We start from the raw sequence: 15,330 nt of genomic DNA on the forward strand, positions 1-15,330 counted from the left end.
GGGGGAATTCCCTGGCTGTCCAGGGGTTAGGACTTGGCACTTTCACAGCTGCGACCCCTGGTTCAATCTCTGATCGGGAACAAAAAATCTGCAAGCTGCAAGGAAGGGCCAAAAAACCCCCCAACGAAACAAAACAAAAAATAAAACCAGAAGTGACGCTAGGAGAGTGTTGCTAGTGGGCCTCTAGCTCTCTGTGGAGTGGCAATGGCCCAGGAATCCCGCTCCAGGTTTTCTTGCCATGCCGTAGGAGCCCCTGGCAGCTGAGCTTCTAGTATCTAGTCTCTGGCCATCACTCATTTTATATATCGGCCCTGACATATGTGCATGGGCAAAGGAAAGCAGGTGAGGGGATATGGGGAGACATTTTATTTCCTACCTCCTTCTCCTAAATTTCATCCGTTCATTTATTCAACCATAAGTGCTTATTAGCGCATTAGTTTGTTCATCTGGGAAACATTCCCAAAGCACTTTGTTTAAGCCAGTCAATTGCTAGGTGCTGGTGCATTTTGTGGATAAGTAAGAAACCATTCTTCCTCTCTCTCCTCCTCTTCATCCCCTGGAGTACTTGTTCTAGCAGAACATGTGTTTAACTAGAATAAACATAAGGAAACGCACCATCTCTGTACCAAACCAACACTCTCCCCTCTCCCCATGGACTTGAACTAACTTTTCTTCCCTCCTTCCGAGGACAGCACACCTACGGTCTGCAGGTTCGGTGCGAGGCACCCCCTCCATGATCTCAATCAGCACCCCACTTTTAGAGAGGAAAAGATTCTGGCTCAGAGGAACCTGGCCGGCCACAGTCCACGGGGTCGCAAGAGTCGGACACCACGTAATGACTTAGTCGCTAGTGACTATGCTGGCAGCCTCAGGCGGTGCCTGAGGTGGTAAAGAACCTGCCTGCTAATGCAGGAGACTCAAGAGACATGGTTTCAACCCCTGGGTCGGGAAGATCCCCTGGGGGAGGGCGAGGCAACCCACTCCAGTCCTCTTGCCTGGAGAATCCCATGGGCACAGGAGCCTGGCAGGCTACATTCTATAGGGTCATAAAGAGCGGGACACGACTGAAGTAACTTAACACCCACACACATAAAACAGGGAACTAATGAGAACCTACTGTATAGCACAGGGAACTCAACTCAGTGCTCCGTGGTGAATTAGATGGGAAGGAAATCCAAGAAAAGAAGAGATACATGTAAACGTGTAGCCCAATCACTTTGTAGGACAGCAGAAACTAGCATAACATTGTAAAGCATCGATACTCTAATAAACATTTTTTAAATAATAAAAATAAATAAAGAGGTGGGTCCTGGGCCATCTTCACCCCTGTGATGCGCTGTAAATAATTTATCAGGTGGCTTAGTGAGAAGCTCATGAATTCTTCAGTCGTTTGTAAAGGTCTCCCAGGAAAAACAGCATCTGCTCCAGGGTCTCCTGGCCCCCTCCCGCTCCATCTGGGTCCCAGATGAAGCAAAATGACAGAGTCAGTTTCCCTGCTGTGGCCTTCAAGTTGAGAGTCTTTTAAGGAACGGAATGTTCCTCCCCCACGGGATCCCAAGTTCTCTGTGCTCATGAATGATGCATTCAGTACTTGGCAGAACAGCAGTCAGGAGACTATCCCTGGAGCCCAAATCCTCTAAGTGTTCTGTACAAAGACTCATCCCCCAGCCTTATTCCCATGCCAGGCTTCCAGGACCAAGAGCAGGCAGGTGGCCTGAGGCTCAGGACTCTCAGAGCCCAAGGTAGACTGCCTCTCTAAGCAAGTTGTTGTTCAGCTTCTAAGTCGTGTCCAACTCTCTGCAACATGGACTGCAGCACGCCAGGCTCCCCTGTCCTGCACCATCTTCTGAAGCTTGCTCAGGCTCATGTCCACTGAGTTGCTGATGCCATCCAACCATCTCATCCTCTGTCATCCCCTTCTCCTCCTGCCTTCAATCTTTCCCAGCATCAGAGTCTTTTCCAGTAAGTCAGCTCTTCGCATGAGGTGGCCAAAGTATTGGAGCCTCTGCTTCAGCATCAGTCCTTCCAATGAATATTCAGGACTGATTTCCTTTCGGTTGGACTGGTTTGATCTCCTTGCTATCCAAGGGGCTCTCAAGAGTCTTCTTCAACACCACAGTTTGAAATCATCAATTTGTCAGTGCTCAGCCTTCTTTAAGGTTCAACTTTCACATCTGTACATGACTACTGGAAAAACCATAGCTTTAACTATACGGACCTTTGCTAGCAAAGTGATGTCTCTGCTTTTTAATATGCTGTCTAGGTTTGTCATAACTTTTCTTCCAAGGAGAAGAAAATTTTTTAATTTTGTGACTGCAGTCACCATCTGCAGTGATTTTGGGGCCCAAGAAAATAAAATCTATCACTGTTTCCACTTTTTCTCCATCTATTTGCCATGAAATAATGCAAATGAATGCATTCAAAAAGGGAGAGATGCTATAAGGGAAAAGAGCTGTTTTTATTTTAAGGATGAGTTACTTAAGGTTGGAAAGGCTTCCCAGAAGAGTGGATTTTTGAAATGAAACCTGAACCATCATAAGAAAGATCTGGAGAAAAAGAGTTTCAAGCAGAAGGAATAGCAAAGGTTATGTCTAGGAAATGTACTCGGTGTGTTGCTGAGACAGAAATACAAAAAGGCTTGTGTGGCCAGAGCACAGTGAAAAAGAGGGTTGGTGGGTTGAGACTGAAATGCAAGGAAGAGAGGACTGAAGGACAACTCCTGCATCTACTAGGAGGCCTTTGGGGGAATTAGCAAAGGCACACCTTCCTTGGGACAGATGTGGCCTCTAACACACTCACAGGATTCCACAAGAGAAATATGACTGGGTTTTAACCCCATCTGCCTCTCTGCTTGGCACTCTTGTGCAGTGTGCAACATGCAGAACAGTACATGGAGGACCTGGGTAGAGCCATTACCTGCTTGTGATGAAGCCCTGTGGAAATCAGAGTTCAATGCTGGCCAGGTTAAATCTGAGATGCCATTAGCCACCCAAGGGTCTTCCCTGATAGTTCAGTTGGTAAAGAATTCGCCTGCAGTGCAGGAGACCCTGATTCAATTCCCATGTCAGGAAGATCTATTAGAAAAGGGATAGGCTACCCAGTCCAGTATCCTTGGGCTTCCCTTGCAGATCAGCTGGTAAAGAATCCACCTGCAATGAGGGAGACCTGGGTTCAATCACTGGGTTGGGAAGATCCCCTGGAGAAGGAAGAGGCTACCCACTCCAGTATTCTGGACTGGAGAATTCTATGGATAGAGGACTGGGTAGGTTACAGTTCATGGGATTGCAGAGTTGGACACGACTGCATGACTAACTTTCAACTTTTAGAGGCTGTGGAACAGACAGTTGATGGGCCCATCTGGAGCTCAGGACAGAAGTCTGGGAGTCCTCACTGGATCATTACAAGCCTGGATGTATTCACCCAGGGAGAGTTATAGAGTGTTACTTCTAACGTGTAGATCTACCTGCAAGGTGCTTAATCAGTGAGTGAGGCCAGCAAACTGCCTAGGAATTAAAATTTAGGGAGACCAACTTAAGGTTCCACAAGTACAAAGCTGGCACATGCCACTTTCAATTTTGTGTCTTCTTCAATCTAATCCTGGTCTGGGGTAATTCAACAGAGAAAGGATAGTTGGTGGTGCTGGCACAAATGAAGATTCATTTGGGAATGAAATAAAAAAGATCCTCAACCTTTATTTCATACCATACGTAAAAACAGAAACTAGATCATAGATCTATACACAAAAATTTTAACTGTAAAACCTTTGGCGGCGGGGGCAGGGGGCGGGGAATGGATAAAATCTTCATGACCTTGAAATAGGCAAAGATTTCTTAAATAGGGCACAAAAAGTATAAACCATAATTGAGAAAAAAAAAAAAAACCAAGTGGATTTTATCAAAACTCAGAATTTTCCTTTGAAAAACAGCATTAAGAAAATTTAACAAATCACAGGCTGGGAGAAACCATGTGTAGTACATATATCTGACATAGGACTTGTACCCAAAACACATAAGGAACTCTTACAATTCAGTAGTAAAAAAACTCAGTGGACATGAGTTTGAGCAAGCTCCCAGAGACAGTGAAGGATGGGAGGCCTGGCGCACTGCAGTCCATGGGGTCGCAAAGAGACAGACATGACTTAGTGACTGAACAACGACAACAGTAAAAAGACAATTGATTCAATTTTTTAAAGCAGAGATTAGAATAGACCCTTCATAAAAGAAAATATACAAATGGCCAGTAACAAGCAAGTAAGAGAGGTTCAACATTATTGAGGAAATTCAAATTTAGACTGCAATAAAGTACCACTTTATATCTGGTAGAACAGCTTAAGTTAAAAATGATGAAAATATCATGACTTCCCTGATGGTCCAGTGGCTAAGACTCCCAATGCAGGGGGCCTAAAGTTTGATCCCTGGTCAGGGAACTAGATCCCACATGCCACAACTAAGTGTTCCCATGCCACAGCTAAAGATCCTGCATGCCACGACAAAGATCGAAGACCCTCTGTGTCTCAACTAAGACCCAGTGCTGCCAAATAAATAAAGAAATAAAAATAAATATTTCTTTAGAAAAGAAAATACCAAGTGATGGTGACAATATGAAGCAACTGTAATTCTCATACACAATTGGTGGGAACAAAAACGTGTGAAACACGTGGTAAAACAGTTTGGCAGCTAATTATAAACATACAACTAAGCAGTTCCAGTCTCAGGTCTTTACCCAAGAAAATGAAAACAAAATGTCTATACAACGACTTGCGCACAATTGTTCACAGGTGCTTTATTCATAACAGCTCACAGCTCAGCCAAGAAGAATGGATAAACAAGCTGGGGTACATCCACACATAAGATGCGTTTCAGCAAAAAAATGAAACTACCAATACATGCAACACCATGGGTGAGTCTCAGAAACACTACGCTTAACGAAGGAAGTCCAACAAAGAAAAGGGTACAATCTGTGAGATACCATCTGTAGAAAAATCTAGAAAAGACAAATCTGACCTGCAATTATGGAAACGTGATCAGTGTTTGCCTGAGGCTGGAGTTGGGGGCTGGGGGTTAACTGCAAAGAGACAAGAGGGAACTTTTAGGGGGAAGTGGAATGTTCTGCTTCTTGATCATAGTTCTGGTTACACGGGTGTGTATCAAGATTCATCAACCTGTGTATATAAATCAGGTACTTTCATGTAAGTTACACATCAATAGAGTGTATTAAAAACACTTCTATAAGCCTGACTTAAAAGTTCAGGCTTTTCAACCTATAGATTCAATGCAATCCCTATCAAGCTACCAATGGTATTCTTCACAGAACTAGAACAAATAATCTCACAATTTGTATGTAAATACAAAAAACCTCAAATAGCCAAAGCAATCTTGAGAAATAAGAATGGAACTGGAGGAATCAACCTGCCTGACTTCAGGCTCTACTACAAAGCCACAGTCATCAAGACAGTATGGTACTGGCACAAAGACAGAAATATAGATCAATGGAACAGAATAGAAAGGCCAGAGATAAATCCACGAACCTATGGACACCTTATCTTCGACAAAGGAGGCAAGAATATACAATGGAAAAAAGACAACCTCTTTAACAAGTGGTGCTGGGAAAACTGGTCAACCACTTGTAAAAGAATGAAACTAGAACACTTTCTAACACCATACACAAAAATAAACTCAAAATAGATTAAAGATCTAAATATAAGACCAGAAACTATAAAACTCCTAGAGGAGAACATAGGCAAAACACTCTCCGACATAAATCACAGCAGGATCCTCTATGACCCACCTCCCAGAATATTGGAAATAAAAGCAAAAATAAACAAATGGGACCTAATCAAACTTAAAAGCTTTTGCACAACAAAGGAAACTATAAGCAAGGTGAAAAGACAGCCTTCAGAATGGGAGAAAATAACAGCAAATGAAGAAACAGACAAAGAATTAATCTCAAAAATATACAAGCAACTCCTGCAGCTCAATTCCAGAAAAATAAATGACCCAATCAAAAGATGGGCCAAAGATCTAAACAGACATTTCTCCAAAGAAGACATACAGATGGCTAACAAACACATGAAAAGATGCTCAACATCACTCATTATCAGAGAAATGCAAATCAAAACCAAAACGAGGTACCATTACACGCCAGTCAGAATGGCTGCTATCCAAAAGTCTACAAGCAATAAATGCTGGAGAGGGTGTGGAGAAAAGGGAACCCTCTTACATTGTTGGTGGGAATGCAAACTAGTACAGCCAGTATGGAGAACAGTGTGGAGATTCCTTAAAAAACTGGAAATAGAATTGCCATATGACCCAGTAATCCCACTTCTGGGCATACACACTGAGGAAACCAGATCTGAAAGAGACCCGGGCACCCCAATGTTCATCGCAGCACTGTTTATAAAAGCCAGGACATGGAAGCAACCTAGATGCCCATCAGCAGATGAATGGATAAGGAAACTGTGGTACATATACACCATGGAATATTACACAGCCATTAAAAAGAATTCATTTGAATCAGTTCTAATGAGATGGATGAAACTGGAGCCCGTTATACAGAGTGAAGTAAGCCAGAAAGATAAAGAACATTACAGCATACTAACACGTATATATGGAATTTAGAAAGATGGTAATGATAACCCTATATGCAAGACAGAAAAAGAGACACAGATGTATAGAACAGACTTTTGGGCTCTATGGGAGAAGGCGAAGGTAGGATGATCTGAGAGAACAGCATCGAAACATGTATATTATCAAGTGTGAAACAGATCGCCAGTCCAGGTTGGATGCATGATATAAGTGCTTGGGGCTGGTGCACTGGGATGACCCAGAGGGATGGGATGGGGAGGGAGGTGGGAGGGGGGTTCAGGATGGGGAACACATGTAAATCCATGGCTGATTCATGTCAATGTATGGCAAAAACCACTACAATATTGTAAAGTAATTAGCCTCCAACTAATAAAAATAAATGAAAAAAAAAAAAGTTCAGGCTTTTGCTGACACCCCATCCTCTGGTCATCCATGTCACTATGAGTGTGGTAACAGAAGAATGTATTCTTTCGTCAAAGGACATGGTGACTAAGTAGTTCTGTTCACCTCCAGGACATGGTGGGTGTTAAAGATGGACACAAGAGAGCTTCCTTGGTGGTCCACTGGTAAAGAATCCACCTGCTGATGCAGGGGACGTGGATTCGATCCCTGGTCTGGGAAGATTGCACATGACTTAAGGCAACTAAGCCCCTGTGTCACAACTACTGCGCCTCTGCTCTGGAGCCTGAAAACCACGACTACTGAGTCTGCCCACCACACCTCCTGAAGCCCCCCTGTTCTAGAGCCTGTGCTCCACAACAAGAGAAGCCACCGCAACGAGAAGCCTGCACACCGCAATGAGAGAAAGACCACAGGCAGCAACAAAGACCAGGCGCAGTCAAAAATAATAGCTAATAAATAAAATAAATAATAAAAAAATATAAAATGGATGCAAGATTGGTGGGTCCATGCCTGCTCTTTTGGTTAAAAGTGAAGGGACTAGGGCCCAGAGAGCAGGAGAGACTCATCCGAGGAGACACGCTTGATGTAGGTGTGGACTACAGGGTGTCCCATCTCTCTTTTTCTGCAGAGCTGAGTCCTGGGAGAGGTCTGTGTTCCCCTGAGCAAGGCCACGCCTACGGGTAACTGCACAAACCTTTTGCCTGTAGAGCATCTTCCAGATGAGCCGCCGGTCCAAGTGTTACCTCAACAGTGTGTGGATCTGGCTGCTCACCACTCAAAAGCCAATAAACAGGCCAGGCTGGTGGAAAGGAAAGTTAGTTTTATTTCAAATGCCAGCAACTAGGGGAGGGGGAGGGTGGCAGACATCTGTCCAAAGGCCAACTCCCCTCACCTGGCAACCAGTGGGCTAAGAGCTCTTATAGACAGAGTGTAGGGGGCGGGCTATATGCAGAAATAGCACAGTCATCTCTGACAGTCATCTTCAAAATGGTCATTGGTGGTCTGAACAGCATCATCTTGGTTGTTTTAGGTACAGTTAATCACCAGTTCCAGGGTCTATTTTTACCCCATTTCTCTGAGGCCAGTTCTGAGAACTGTGACAGTTCATGTCCTGAGTACAGTTTGGTCAACATGTAGTTAATTTCTCCACCTGGAGTTTTAGTATCTATAGGACAGCTCATAGGACTTGGCTCAGAATATTATCTATAGCCCTTGAGAAAGAACTAAAGGTCCTTGACTGTGCTTAATGACTACATTATTATTATTAATCTCCTTTGGATGTTTTCCTTTGTTTTCCCATTTCTCACTTCTCTTGATTAAATTTATTCTTTGACTAACGTTTTCCACAGACAGAAGGCAGTCAGAGGACATGGTATGAAGGGGCAAGGACCTGTTCTGATCACAAGTACACCGTCATCATGGACAGTGAGGGCACAGGATCGTGAACCCCACTTTTCAGCTCGCACCACCTCATGCTGGTCTCCCCGCCTTCTTCATTGCTTTGCTTGCCTCCTGGGGCCCTCATGAGAACATGGAAACATGAATGTCTGCTCCCAGCACTCTTACTGAACCTAGATGTCTGGTCAGGGCTATGAGGCAAAAAGCATAGAAATAAAGAACAAACAGATCAGAAAGGAATAAATAAAATGGTTCCTATTTCCGGATGACATAATTGTCTACACAGAAAATCCCAGGAAATGTATACATAAAAATATTTCAATAACTTATAAGTTCTAGGCTCTAGGATACAAGACAAACATAAAAAATCAATGATATCTTTATATATTAGCAATGAACATGTGAACAATAAAATTAAAAGTACAATACCTAAAAATTTACAATCATTAAAAAAAGAAAGGAAAAGGAAGAAATGTTTAGACGTGCATTTAACAAACACATCCAGGCTTTGTATGCTGTAAACTACACAACACTGGTGAAAAAAATCAAAGAAGGTCTAAATAAATGAAGACACAATATGTCTCCATGGACTGGAAACCTCAACATAGTAAAGATGTAATTGCCCCAAAATCTGATACAGAATAATGTTTAATCAGCTATCTCAGCATCCTATGGCCCAGGGAAGTTGACAACTGTGGTCAGAATAGCGTTACTGTAGGGATAGACAGGGAAGCCCGGCATGATACAGTCCATGGGGTTGCAAAGAGTCAGACTGAACAACAACAAAAGAACTAGAACAGACAACCCATAAACACGCCCACACCTGGACGGAAACTTGCCAAACTCGGTGTCACTGATCATCACCAATCGAAACAGTTTGGACTGGTTCCTAAAAGGGATGGGGTAACAGATTATTAATATGGGAAAGGTGAAATTGCTGCCTTAACCCAGACCAAAAACTAATCAGTAAGAAAAGGGCTGAAATATGAAAACACAAAATTAAAAACTAGAGTATCTCTATGGCTTCAAGTTAGGAAGGCATTTCTTCCACAAGGGTCAACTCTAAAGTTAAATATTAATAAACTCAATTAAAACGAAGAACTGTTCTGGGGTCTCTTCTTATAAGGGTCTCTTCTTATAATCCCATTATGAGAGCTCCACCCTCATGACCAAGCGACCTCATTACTTCTCCCTCACCTCCAAATACTATCAGATTGGGGATTAGAGTGAATTTTGATGGCACATAAACATTGTCAGTGGATCCTCCCTGTGGCTCAGATGGTTAAGAATCTGCCTGCAATGAAGAAGACCCAGGTTTGATCCCTGGGTCTGAAAGAGCCTCTGGAGAAGGGAATGGCAATCCACTCCAGTATTCTTGCCTGGAGAATCCCATGGACAGAGGAGCCTGGTGGGCTACAGTTCATGGGGTCGCAAAGAGTCGGACACGACTGAGTGACTAACACTTCTACTACTGAGCATTGTCAGTAAGGTCCTGGTTCCATCCCCTTGCTAAGCTGTGGTCTGTTCTGCTGCCACTGGGAGTGGGGGGGTTTGGGGGTTGGGGGGGGAGGTAGGTGCTGGGGGGGTAGGAGGGGAGGCTTGCTCCTTGCATGACCTTCTCCTGGCCAGCTGTGCAGGCAGCTGGACCAGAAGCAGCCCCAGCAGCAAGGACTCAGCACAGGTGGCAGCACGGGTAACACACAGCCTATTCCTTGCCAGGGAGCCCTTTGAGAAGGACAAAACTCCCACCTGCTTATCTGTGGTCCAGCCTCCAGGTCAGGGTATCACACAGACATGCTCACACGGGAGATTAGCCCCTTCTGGCACCTCTGCCATCGTCCTCATCGGAGCTACGGCATCTGCTCACTTTGGAATATTGTTGAAGGTAAGGAAAGATAGAGAGAGCCGTAAGCTATCAGTTGTGCAAGCTGCACACTGCAATTCCAGAAGGCATCATTCACAGCTGAGTCTCCGTTCTGCTATTAGCCACGTTGAAGCTCACATTTATTGAACACACTATGTCCCAGATACATGGTCTCACTAAATTCTCGGCTTCTGTTTTCTTTCTTTAACAGACGATGAAACCCAGGCTCAGAGAGCCACTCCCTTGCCCAAACGGCAAAAGCAGAGCTAGGATTTAAACCTCCTACTGCCCAGCTTCAGGGTCCCCAGAAGACCGGCCTGTGAGCACAGGGTTGGCACAAAAATCTGTTAACCCTGACCCTGGCGGGCCAGACCCATGAAAGCCCTACTGGCCGCCCCTGGGGCCTGGGCGCCACAGCACGGGGCAGGGCGCCCACGGCGCTGGACTCGGATTCAGGACAGGCGACCTCGGGCCTCAGCAGATCTCTGCACCCACTACTCCTCACCCCTCCCCGCAGGGAAGCGAGTGGGAGCGCGCCAGGGGTTCCGCCGAGCCCCGCCCTCGGGGGCGGGGCTGGGAGCGGTCACGGGGAGGGGCGTCCAGTTCCCCCGCCCAGTCCGAGCCCCGCCCCGCCCCCAGGCTCCAGGACCCCCACCCGCCCTCCGCCCGCCGAGAGCGCAGAGCCGGAGCAGGTCGCCGCGCGGGCTCGGTACCGGCCGCCACCCCCAGCTGCCGAGGGTGCCGCGCGGTTTCAGGAACCCCTGCTCGCTGCGTGGCCTTCTCCGGCCAGCTGTGCGGGCGGCTGGACAGCGGCGGCAGCGACAGCGAGGACTCGAGCGCGGGCGGCAGCCGCGACACCATGGATCTGTCTTTTATGGCCGCCCAGGTAAGGGGGCGCCTTCCACGCGCGCCTCGGGCCGCCAAGTTTGAGCAGGTTCGGGGCCACGGTCTCGCCCTCCCCTCCGGGGCTGGGCGCGCCGGGAGGGGTAAGGCCAGGAGGTGGCGCCCGCCGGCGATCCGAGTCCCGGTCCTTTGTCCGGAGCTGGCATCGCCACCTGGTGCGCGCGTCTGGGGCGGCGAGCGCGGCTCCCGGGGGTGGGGCCGGTCTGAGCTCCCCGGGTCGACCTGAGCTCGGGGTCTGGGGAGTGGTCCCCTCCCGGCCCATCCCCCACCTGCGGGGTCCCCCTTCCGTTGCCCCAGAGCCCGTCAAGGCGAGGCAGCCCCAGATCCGTGCGAGCCCGGGTTGGGCAGGCAACCTGGCTTTTCCCCATTCTGTTTCTTTCCGAGGCGCCGGCTAATCTGCCACTTGCTCTGTCTGCCGGCGCCTCCCACCTCACTTTTCTCGCCTTTGATGGAGACCGCAGACCCGAGGAAGGCGGCGAGACCCGCTGTGTGACCCGCCAGGCGCCGGAGCTCAGAGCGCAGCAGCGGCTCTGTCCTTGTTTTGCTTCGTGCTGAGTCTGTAGCGATTGTTCTTCCCTCGGCACGGAACAGGTTCCCAGTGGCAGACAAAACAGATGACCTCTCATCGCTTGGTTTTGCTCCAGGAGAATTCCCCGGAGCCCTGGTCGTGGAGTGATCTTGTCGTTTGGTGTCCTAACTCTGGATCCAGAACAAAGGCAAACGCCTGCTTTCCAGAGCTGTCTCTGGCCTTTCAGCGATGCAGTCTGGCTCTCGGGAAGGTTCACCGCTTTTGGGTTGGGGGAGTAAGTCCCCACGAGTTCAGACCTTGCACCTCCTGCCAGGATGGTTACGTTGAGAGTCCAGTGGCAGGAAGGACCCCCAGATCCCCTCTGTCCCCTGGGTGTGTGGCAGGAGCCCCGCGGACTGCTGTGTACTCTTCCAGGGAATGGCGTTTCAGAGGATACCTCTCTATCCCCCCAAACTTGGCCCTGGTGGAGGCCTCTTTAAAAAGTAACCGCACAGTCTAGGCCATGGGGACAGTGAGTCCCCAGTGCAGGCGAGAATGGGTGCAGAATTCCCCAAGTTGGCTTAAGGGAACCCAGATTCCAGCTCTTGGCAGCCTCTTTATAGGTTTTCCATAATGCTAATTGCTTTCATGAGCCATGCTGGTCTTTTTTTGCCTAATTTTCTATCTCTTATTTCTAAACGCATGTTTAGAAATACTGTCTCATGGACATCATTTTAGGCAGTGGTGATGGTAGCTCTGTGGTGACTGAGGAGACGTCACCAAGTTTATTTCTACAGAGGAGAGGGGCTCACACAATGTCTTCCCCTGCCTTCCCCCTCTGGTGGTTTGCTAAGTGGTGTTCGACTCTCGCGACCTCATGGACTGTAGCCTGCCAGGCTCCTCTGTCCATGGGATTTTCCAGGCAAGAATACTGGAGTGGGTCGCCATTTCCTCCTCTAGGGGATCTTCCCGACCCCGGGATCAAACCTGGGATTGAACACAAGTCTCCTACACTGCAGGCAGATTCTTTACCCACTGATCCCCTCTAGAGCCCACCAAACAGCTGACGTTGCCATGGTTACAGGATAAATTGATTACCGCTAACCCTAGGACTGGCTGAAGCTTCAGGAGTTGCTATGGTAACTTGACAAAATAAACTAGGGCTTTTCAACACCCATAGGCAGAGACTGCTCAGAGGTTGAGCTCTGTTTTTTCTTTTTTGTTTACAATTCATGTTTAATGTGGTCAGTTTATTTCTGTGGACAGATGTTTGGGCATTGATTACATGCTCAGTCCTGGGCTAGCTGCAAGGACAGAAACATGAAGTGCCATCAAATGTGGAAAGACATTTACTGAGACCTGCTCTGTGCCAGACATGGACACTTGCATACTTGATTATAGTAATTCTAACACGTCTGACAAGTCTGTGACGTTGGTATTATTATCCCCATTTTACAGATCAGGATACCACACTTAAGTGAAATGAAGCAATTTCATTTAAAAAAACATTTAAAAAACAGTTTCATTGGGTTAGCAGTAACCCAGGACACATTATTAGCAAGGAGGAACATGGGTTTCAAACCTGGCTCTGAGGATTTGCAAAGCTGCTAGGTTTTCCACCTTATTGCTTCCCCCTGAGAAAGACACAAAATAAGGGACCAGGTGGACATATTTAAAGATGGCTCATCTCTTCTCCAAGCATCCCAGGTAGCTCAGTGGTAAAGAACTCACCTGCCAATGCAGGAAGCATAAGAGACACAGGCTCGATCCCTGGGTCGGGAAGATCCCCTCGAGAAGGGCATGGCCACCTGCTTCAGTATTCTTGCCTGGAAAACCCCATGGACAGAGGAAGCCTGGCAAGCTATAGTCCATGGGGTCTCAAAAGAGTTGGACATTACTTAGCGACTAAACAACAACTGCAGCACTTATGCTTGGCCACAGTGCGAGCTTAGCACAAACTATGGGTGTGCAGTGACCAGCAGGTGTGTGTGACCAAGCTGCTGTCCCCACACAGCGGCAGGGGGCAGTTGGACAGAGACACGTGAATGCTTCCATCCACTTGTTCGGCTAATGCTGAGTGCCGGCCTTATGCCAAGCTCTGTGTCCGGCACTGGGACAGGGATGCTGGGGGACAGTTGGATAGGATGTACATTTTGTTTCTGGACCCTTGGAGAAGAGTGGAGATGACAGACCAGGTCATTCCTAGAAAGGGTGACCAAAATGCCTGGCATATATAGTAGACCCTCCATAAGCATCTGTGATAAAACAAGATGTGTGTACTGGAAAAGACAATCAGAGGAAAAGACAGTGAATTTGAGGTATCACATGCCCCTGCCCGAACACCTGCTCATCAGTTCTTGAGGATGGAGGTTCTGGTGGATGAGAACTAGAGGCAGATTCCCCCTGATGGACCTGGGAAGAAAGGTATTTTAAACAGAGAGGCACGGAACTTCCCTGGTGGTCCAGTGGTTAGAAGCTGGCACTTTCACTGCCATGGGCCAGGGTTCAATCCCTGGTCAGGGAGCTAAGATCCTGAAAGCCTTGCGGTGTGACCAAAAAAAAAAGCAGAGAGGCATGGAGGTAGGAAAGCCGGAATGTATTCACAGAATCCTCCAGGAAGCTGGAGGGTAGGGGACACTGTAGAATTGGGAGAGAGAGGCCAGGACCTGGTGGTAGAAGGTACTCACTGCCTGGGATGAGAAGTTCACAATGAAGCAGGAGACAGTGGGACTCACTGTAGGTGACTGAGCGCGAACGGTTTCTAACTGAAGCAGCGCCGTGGGAAGACCTCAGCCTCAGCAGAGCCCAGAAGCTGGAGGATGCATGGAGTAGAAACTGCACACCTGTTTGATTCACTGATGGAGCAAAAGAAACCACATCCTTGTGACTCCAAACCCCAAGTCTCTGTCCCTTCACCAAGTTGTGAAGTATGACTTCTCTCTGTGGCTTAAAAAATATCTGGAGAATACATGCCATTTTAGATAGACACTCCTCTCAAAAGTTAAGCATCAAAAAGACACTGTTCTTGGGTGTACAAGAGTGGACATCAGTTATCCAGCAGATCCTCTTATGCGGATGCACCCTCCCTGGTGCATGTACACGGGGCTGTGGGTCTGGGTTTAGAACATGCTGTGGGTGCTGAAGATGTAAAGACTCAGCTCACTCCTGAGCCTTGGAGGCACTCTGCTGTCCTTTTCCCCAACCCTGAAAACACCTCAGCCCCTCTCTACACAGTCCCTGGGTCCCTGGAGATTCTAGAAGGTTGAACAGTGAACAGGTGTATATGTTTTTCTATGGCCAGAGATGGCCAGAAGAGCAAGGCTCCCCAGACCCCTGGGAGCCGGGAGGAGGGGAGAAGCACAGATCTTGAGGACCTATCCTCAAAGCCCTGTGTTGTCATTGGGGTAGCCTGTCTCCAAAAATGGCCCCAACCATTCCTTCCCTACTTCCTGAAGGTGCCTGCTGGCTCCCCATTAGGAGGTGGGAGATCTGATTCCCCTCCCCTTGATCTGAGCCTGGCTTAGTGACTTTTCTGACCAAGACAAGTAGTGTGAGTGACATTCTGAGATTAGCTTGTAAGAAACCTGCAGCTTCTACCTGGGACTCTTGGAGCGCTTGCTTGGGGGTAAGTCCATGAGCTTCCATTGTGCATGAAATGTGGAGATCCTGAG

The 15,330-nt window shown here is 47.5% G+C and overlaps 1 protein-coding gene across 1 annotated transcript in view; it reads left to right on the forward strand.

Annotated features, from left to right (window-relative positions):
- The first annotated feature begins 324 nt into the window (after window positions 1–324).
- C15H14orf132 (chromosome 15 C14orf132 homolog) overlaps window positions 325–15,330 on the forward strand; it is a 62,210-nt gene continuing 47,204 nt past the window's right edge. Inside the window, exons 1-2 of the mRNA XM_065906080.1 lie at window positions 325–342; window positions 10,766–11,134. Of these exons, the coding sequence (XP_065762152.1) occupies window positions 325–342; window positions 10,766–11,134 (387 nt within the window). The remainder of the gene's footprint in view (window positions 343–10,765; window positions 11,135–15,330) is intronic.

The sequence above is a fragment of the Muntiacus reevesi genome, chromosome 15 (genome assembly GCF_963930625.1).
Source record: "Muntiacus reevesi chromosome 15, mMunRee1.1, whole genome shotgun sequence".
NCBI classification, from domain to species: Eukaryota; Metazoa; Chordata; class Mammalia; order Artiodactyla; family Cervidae; genus Muntiacus; species Muntiacus reevesi.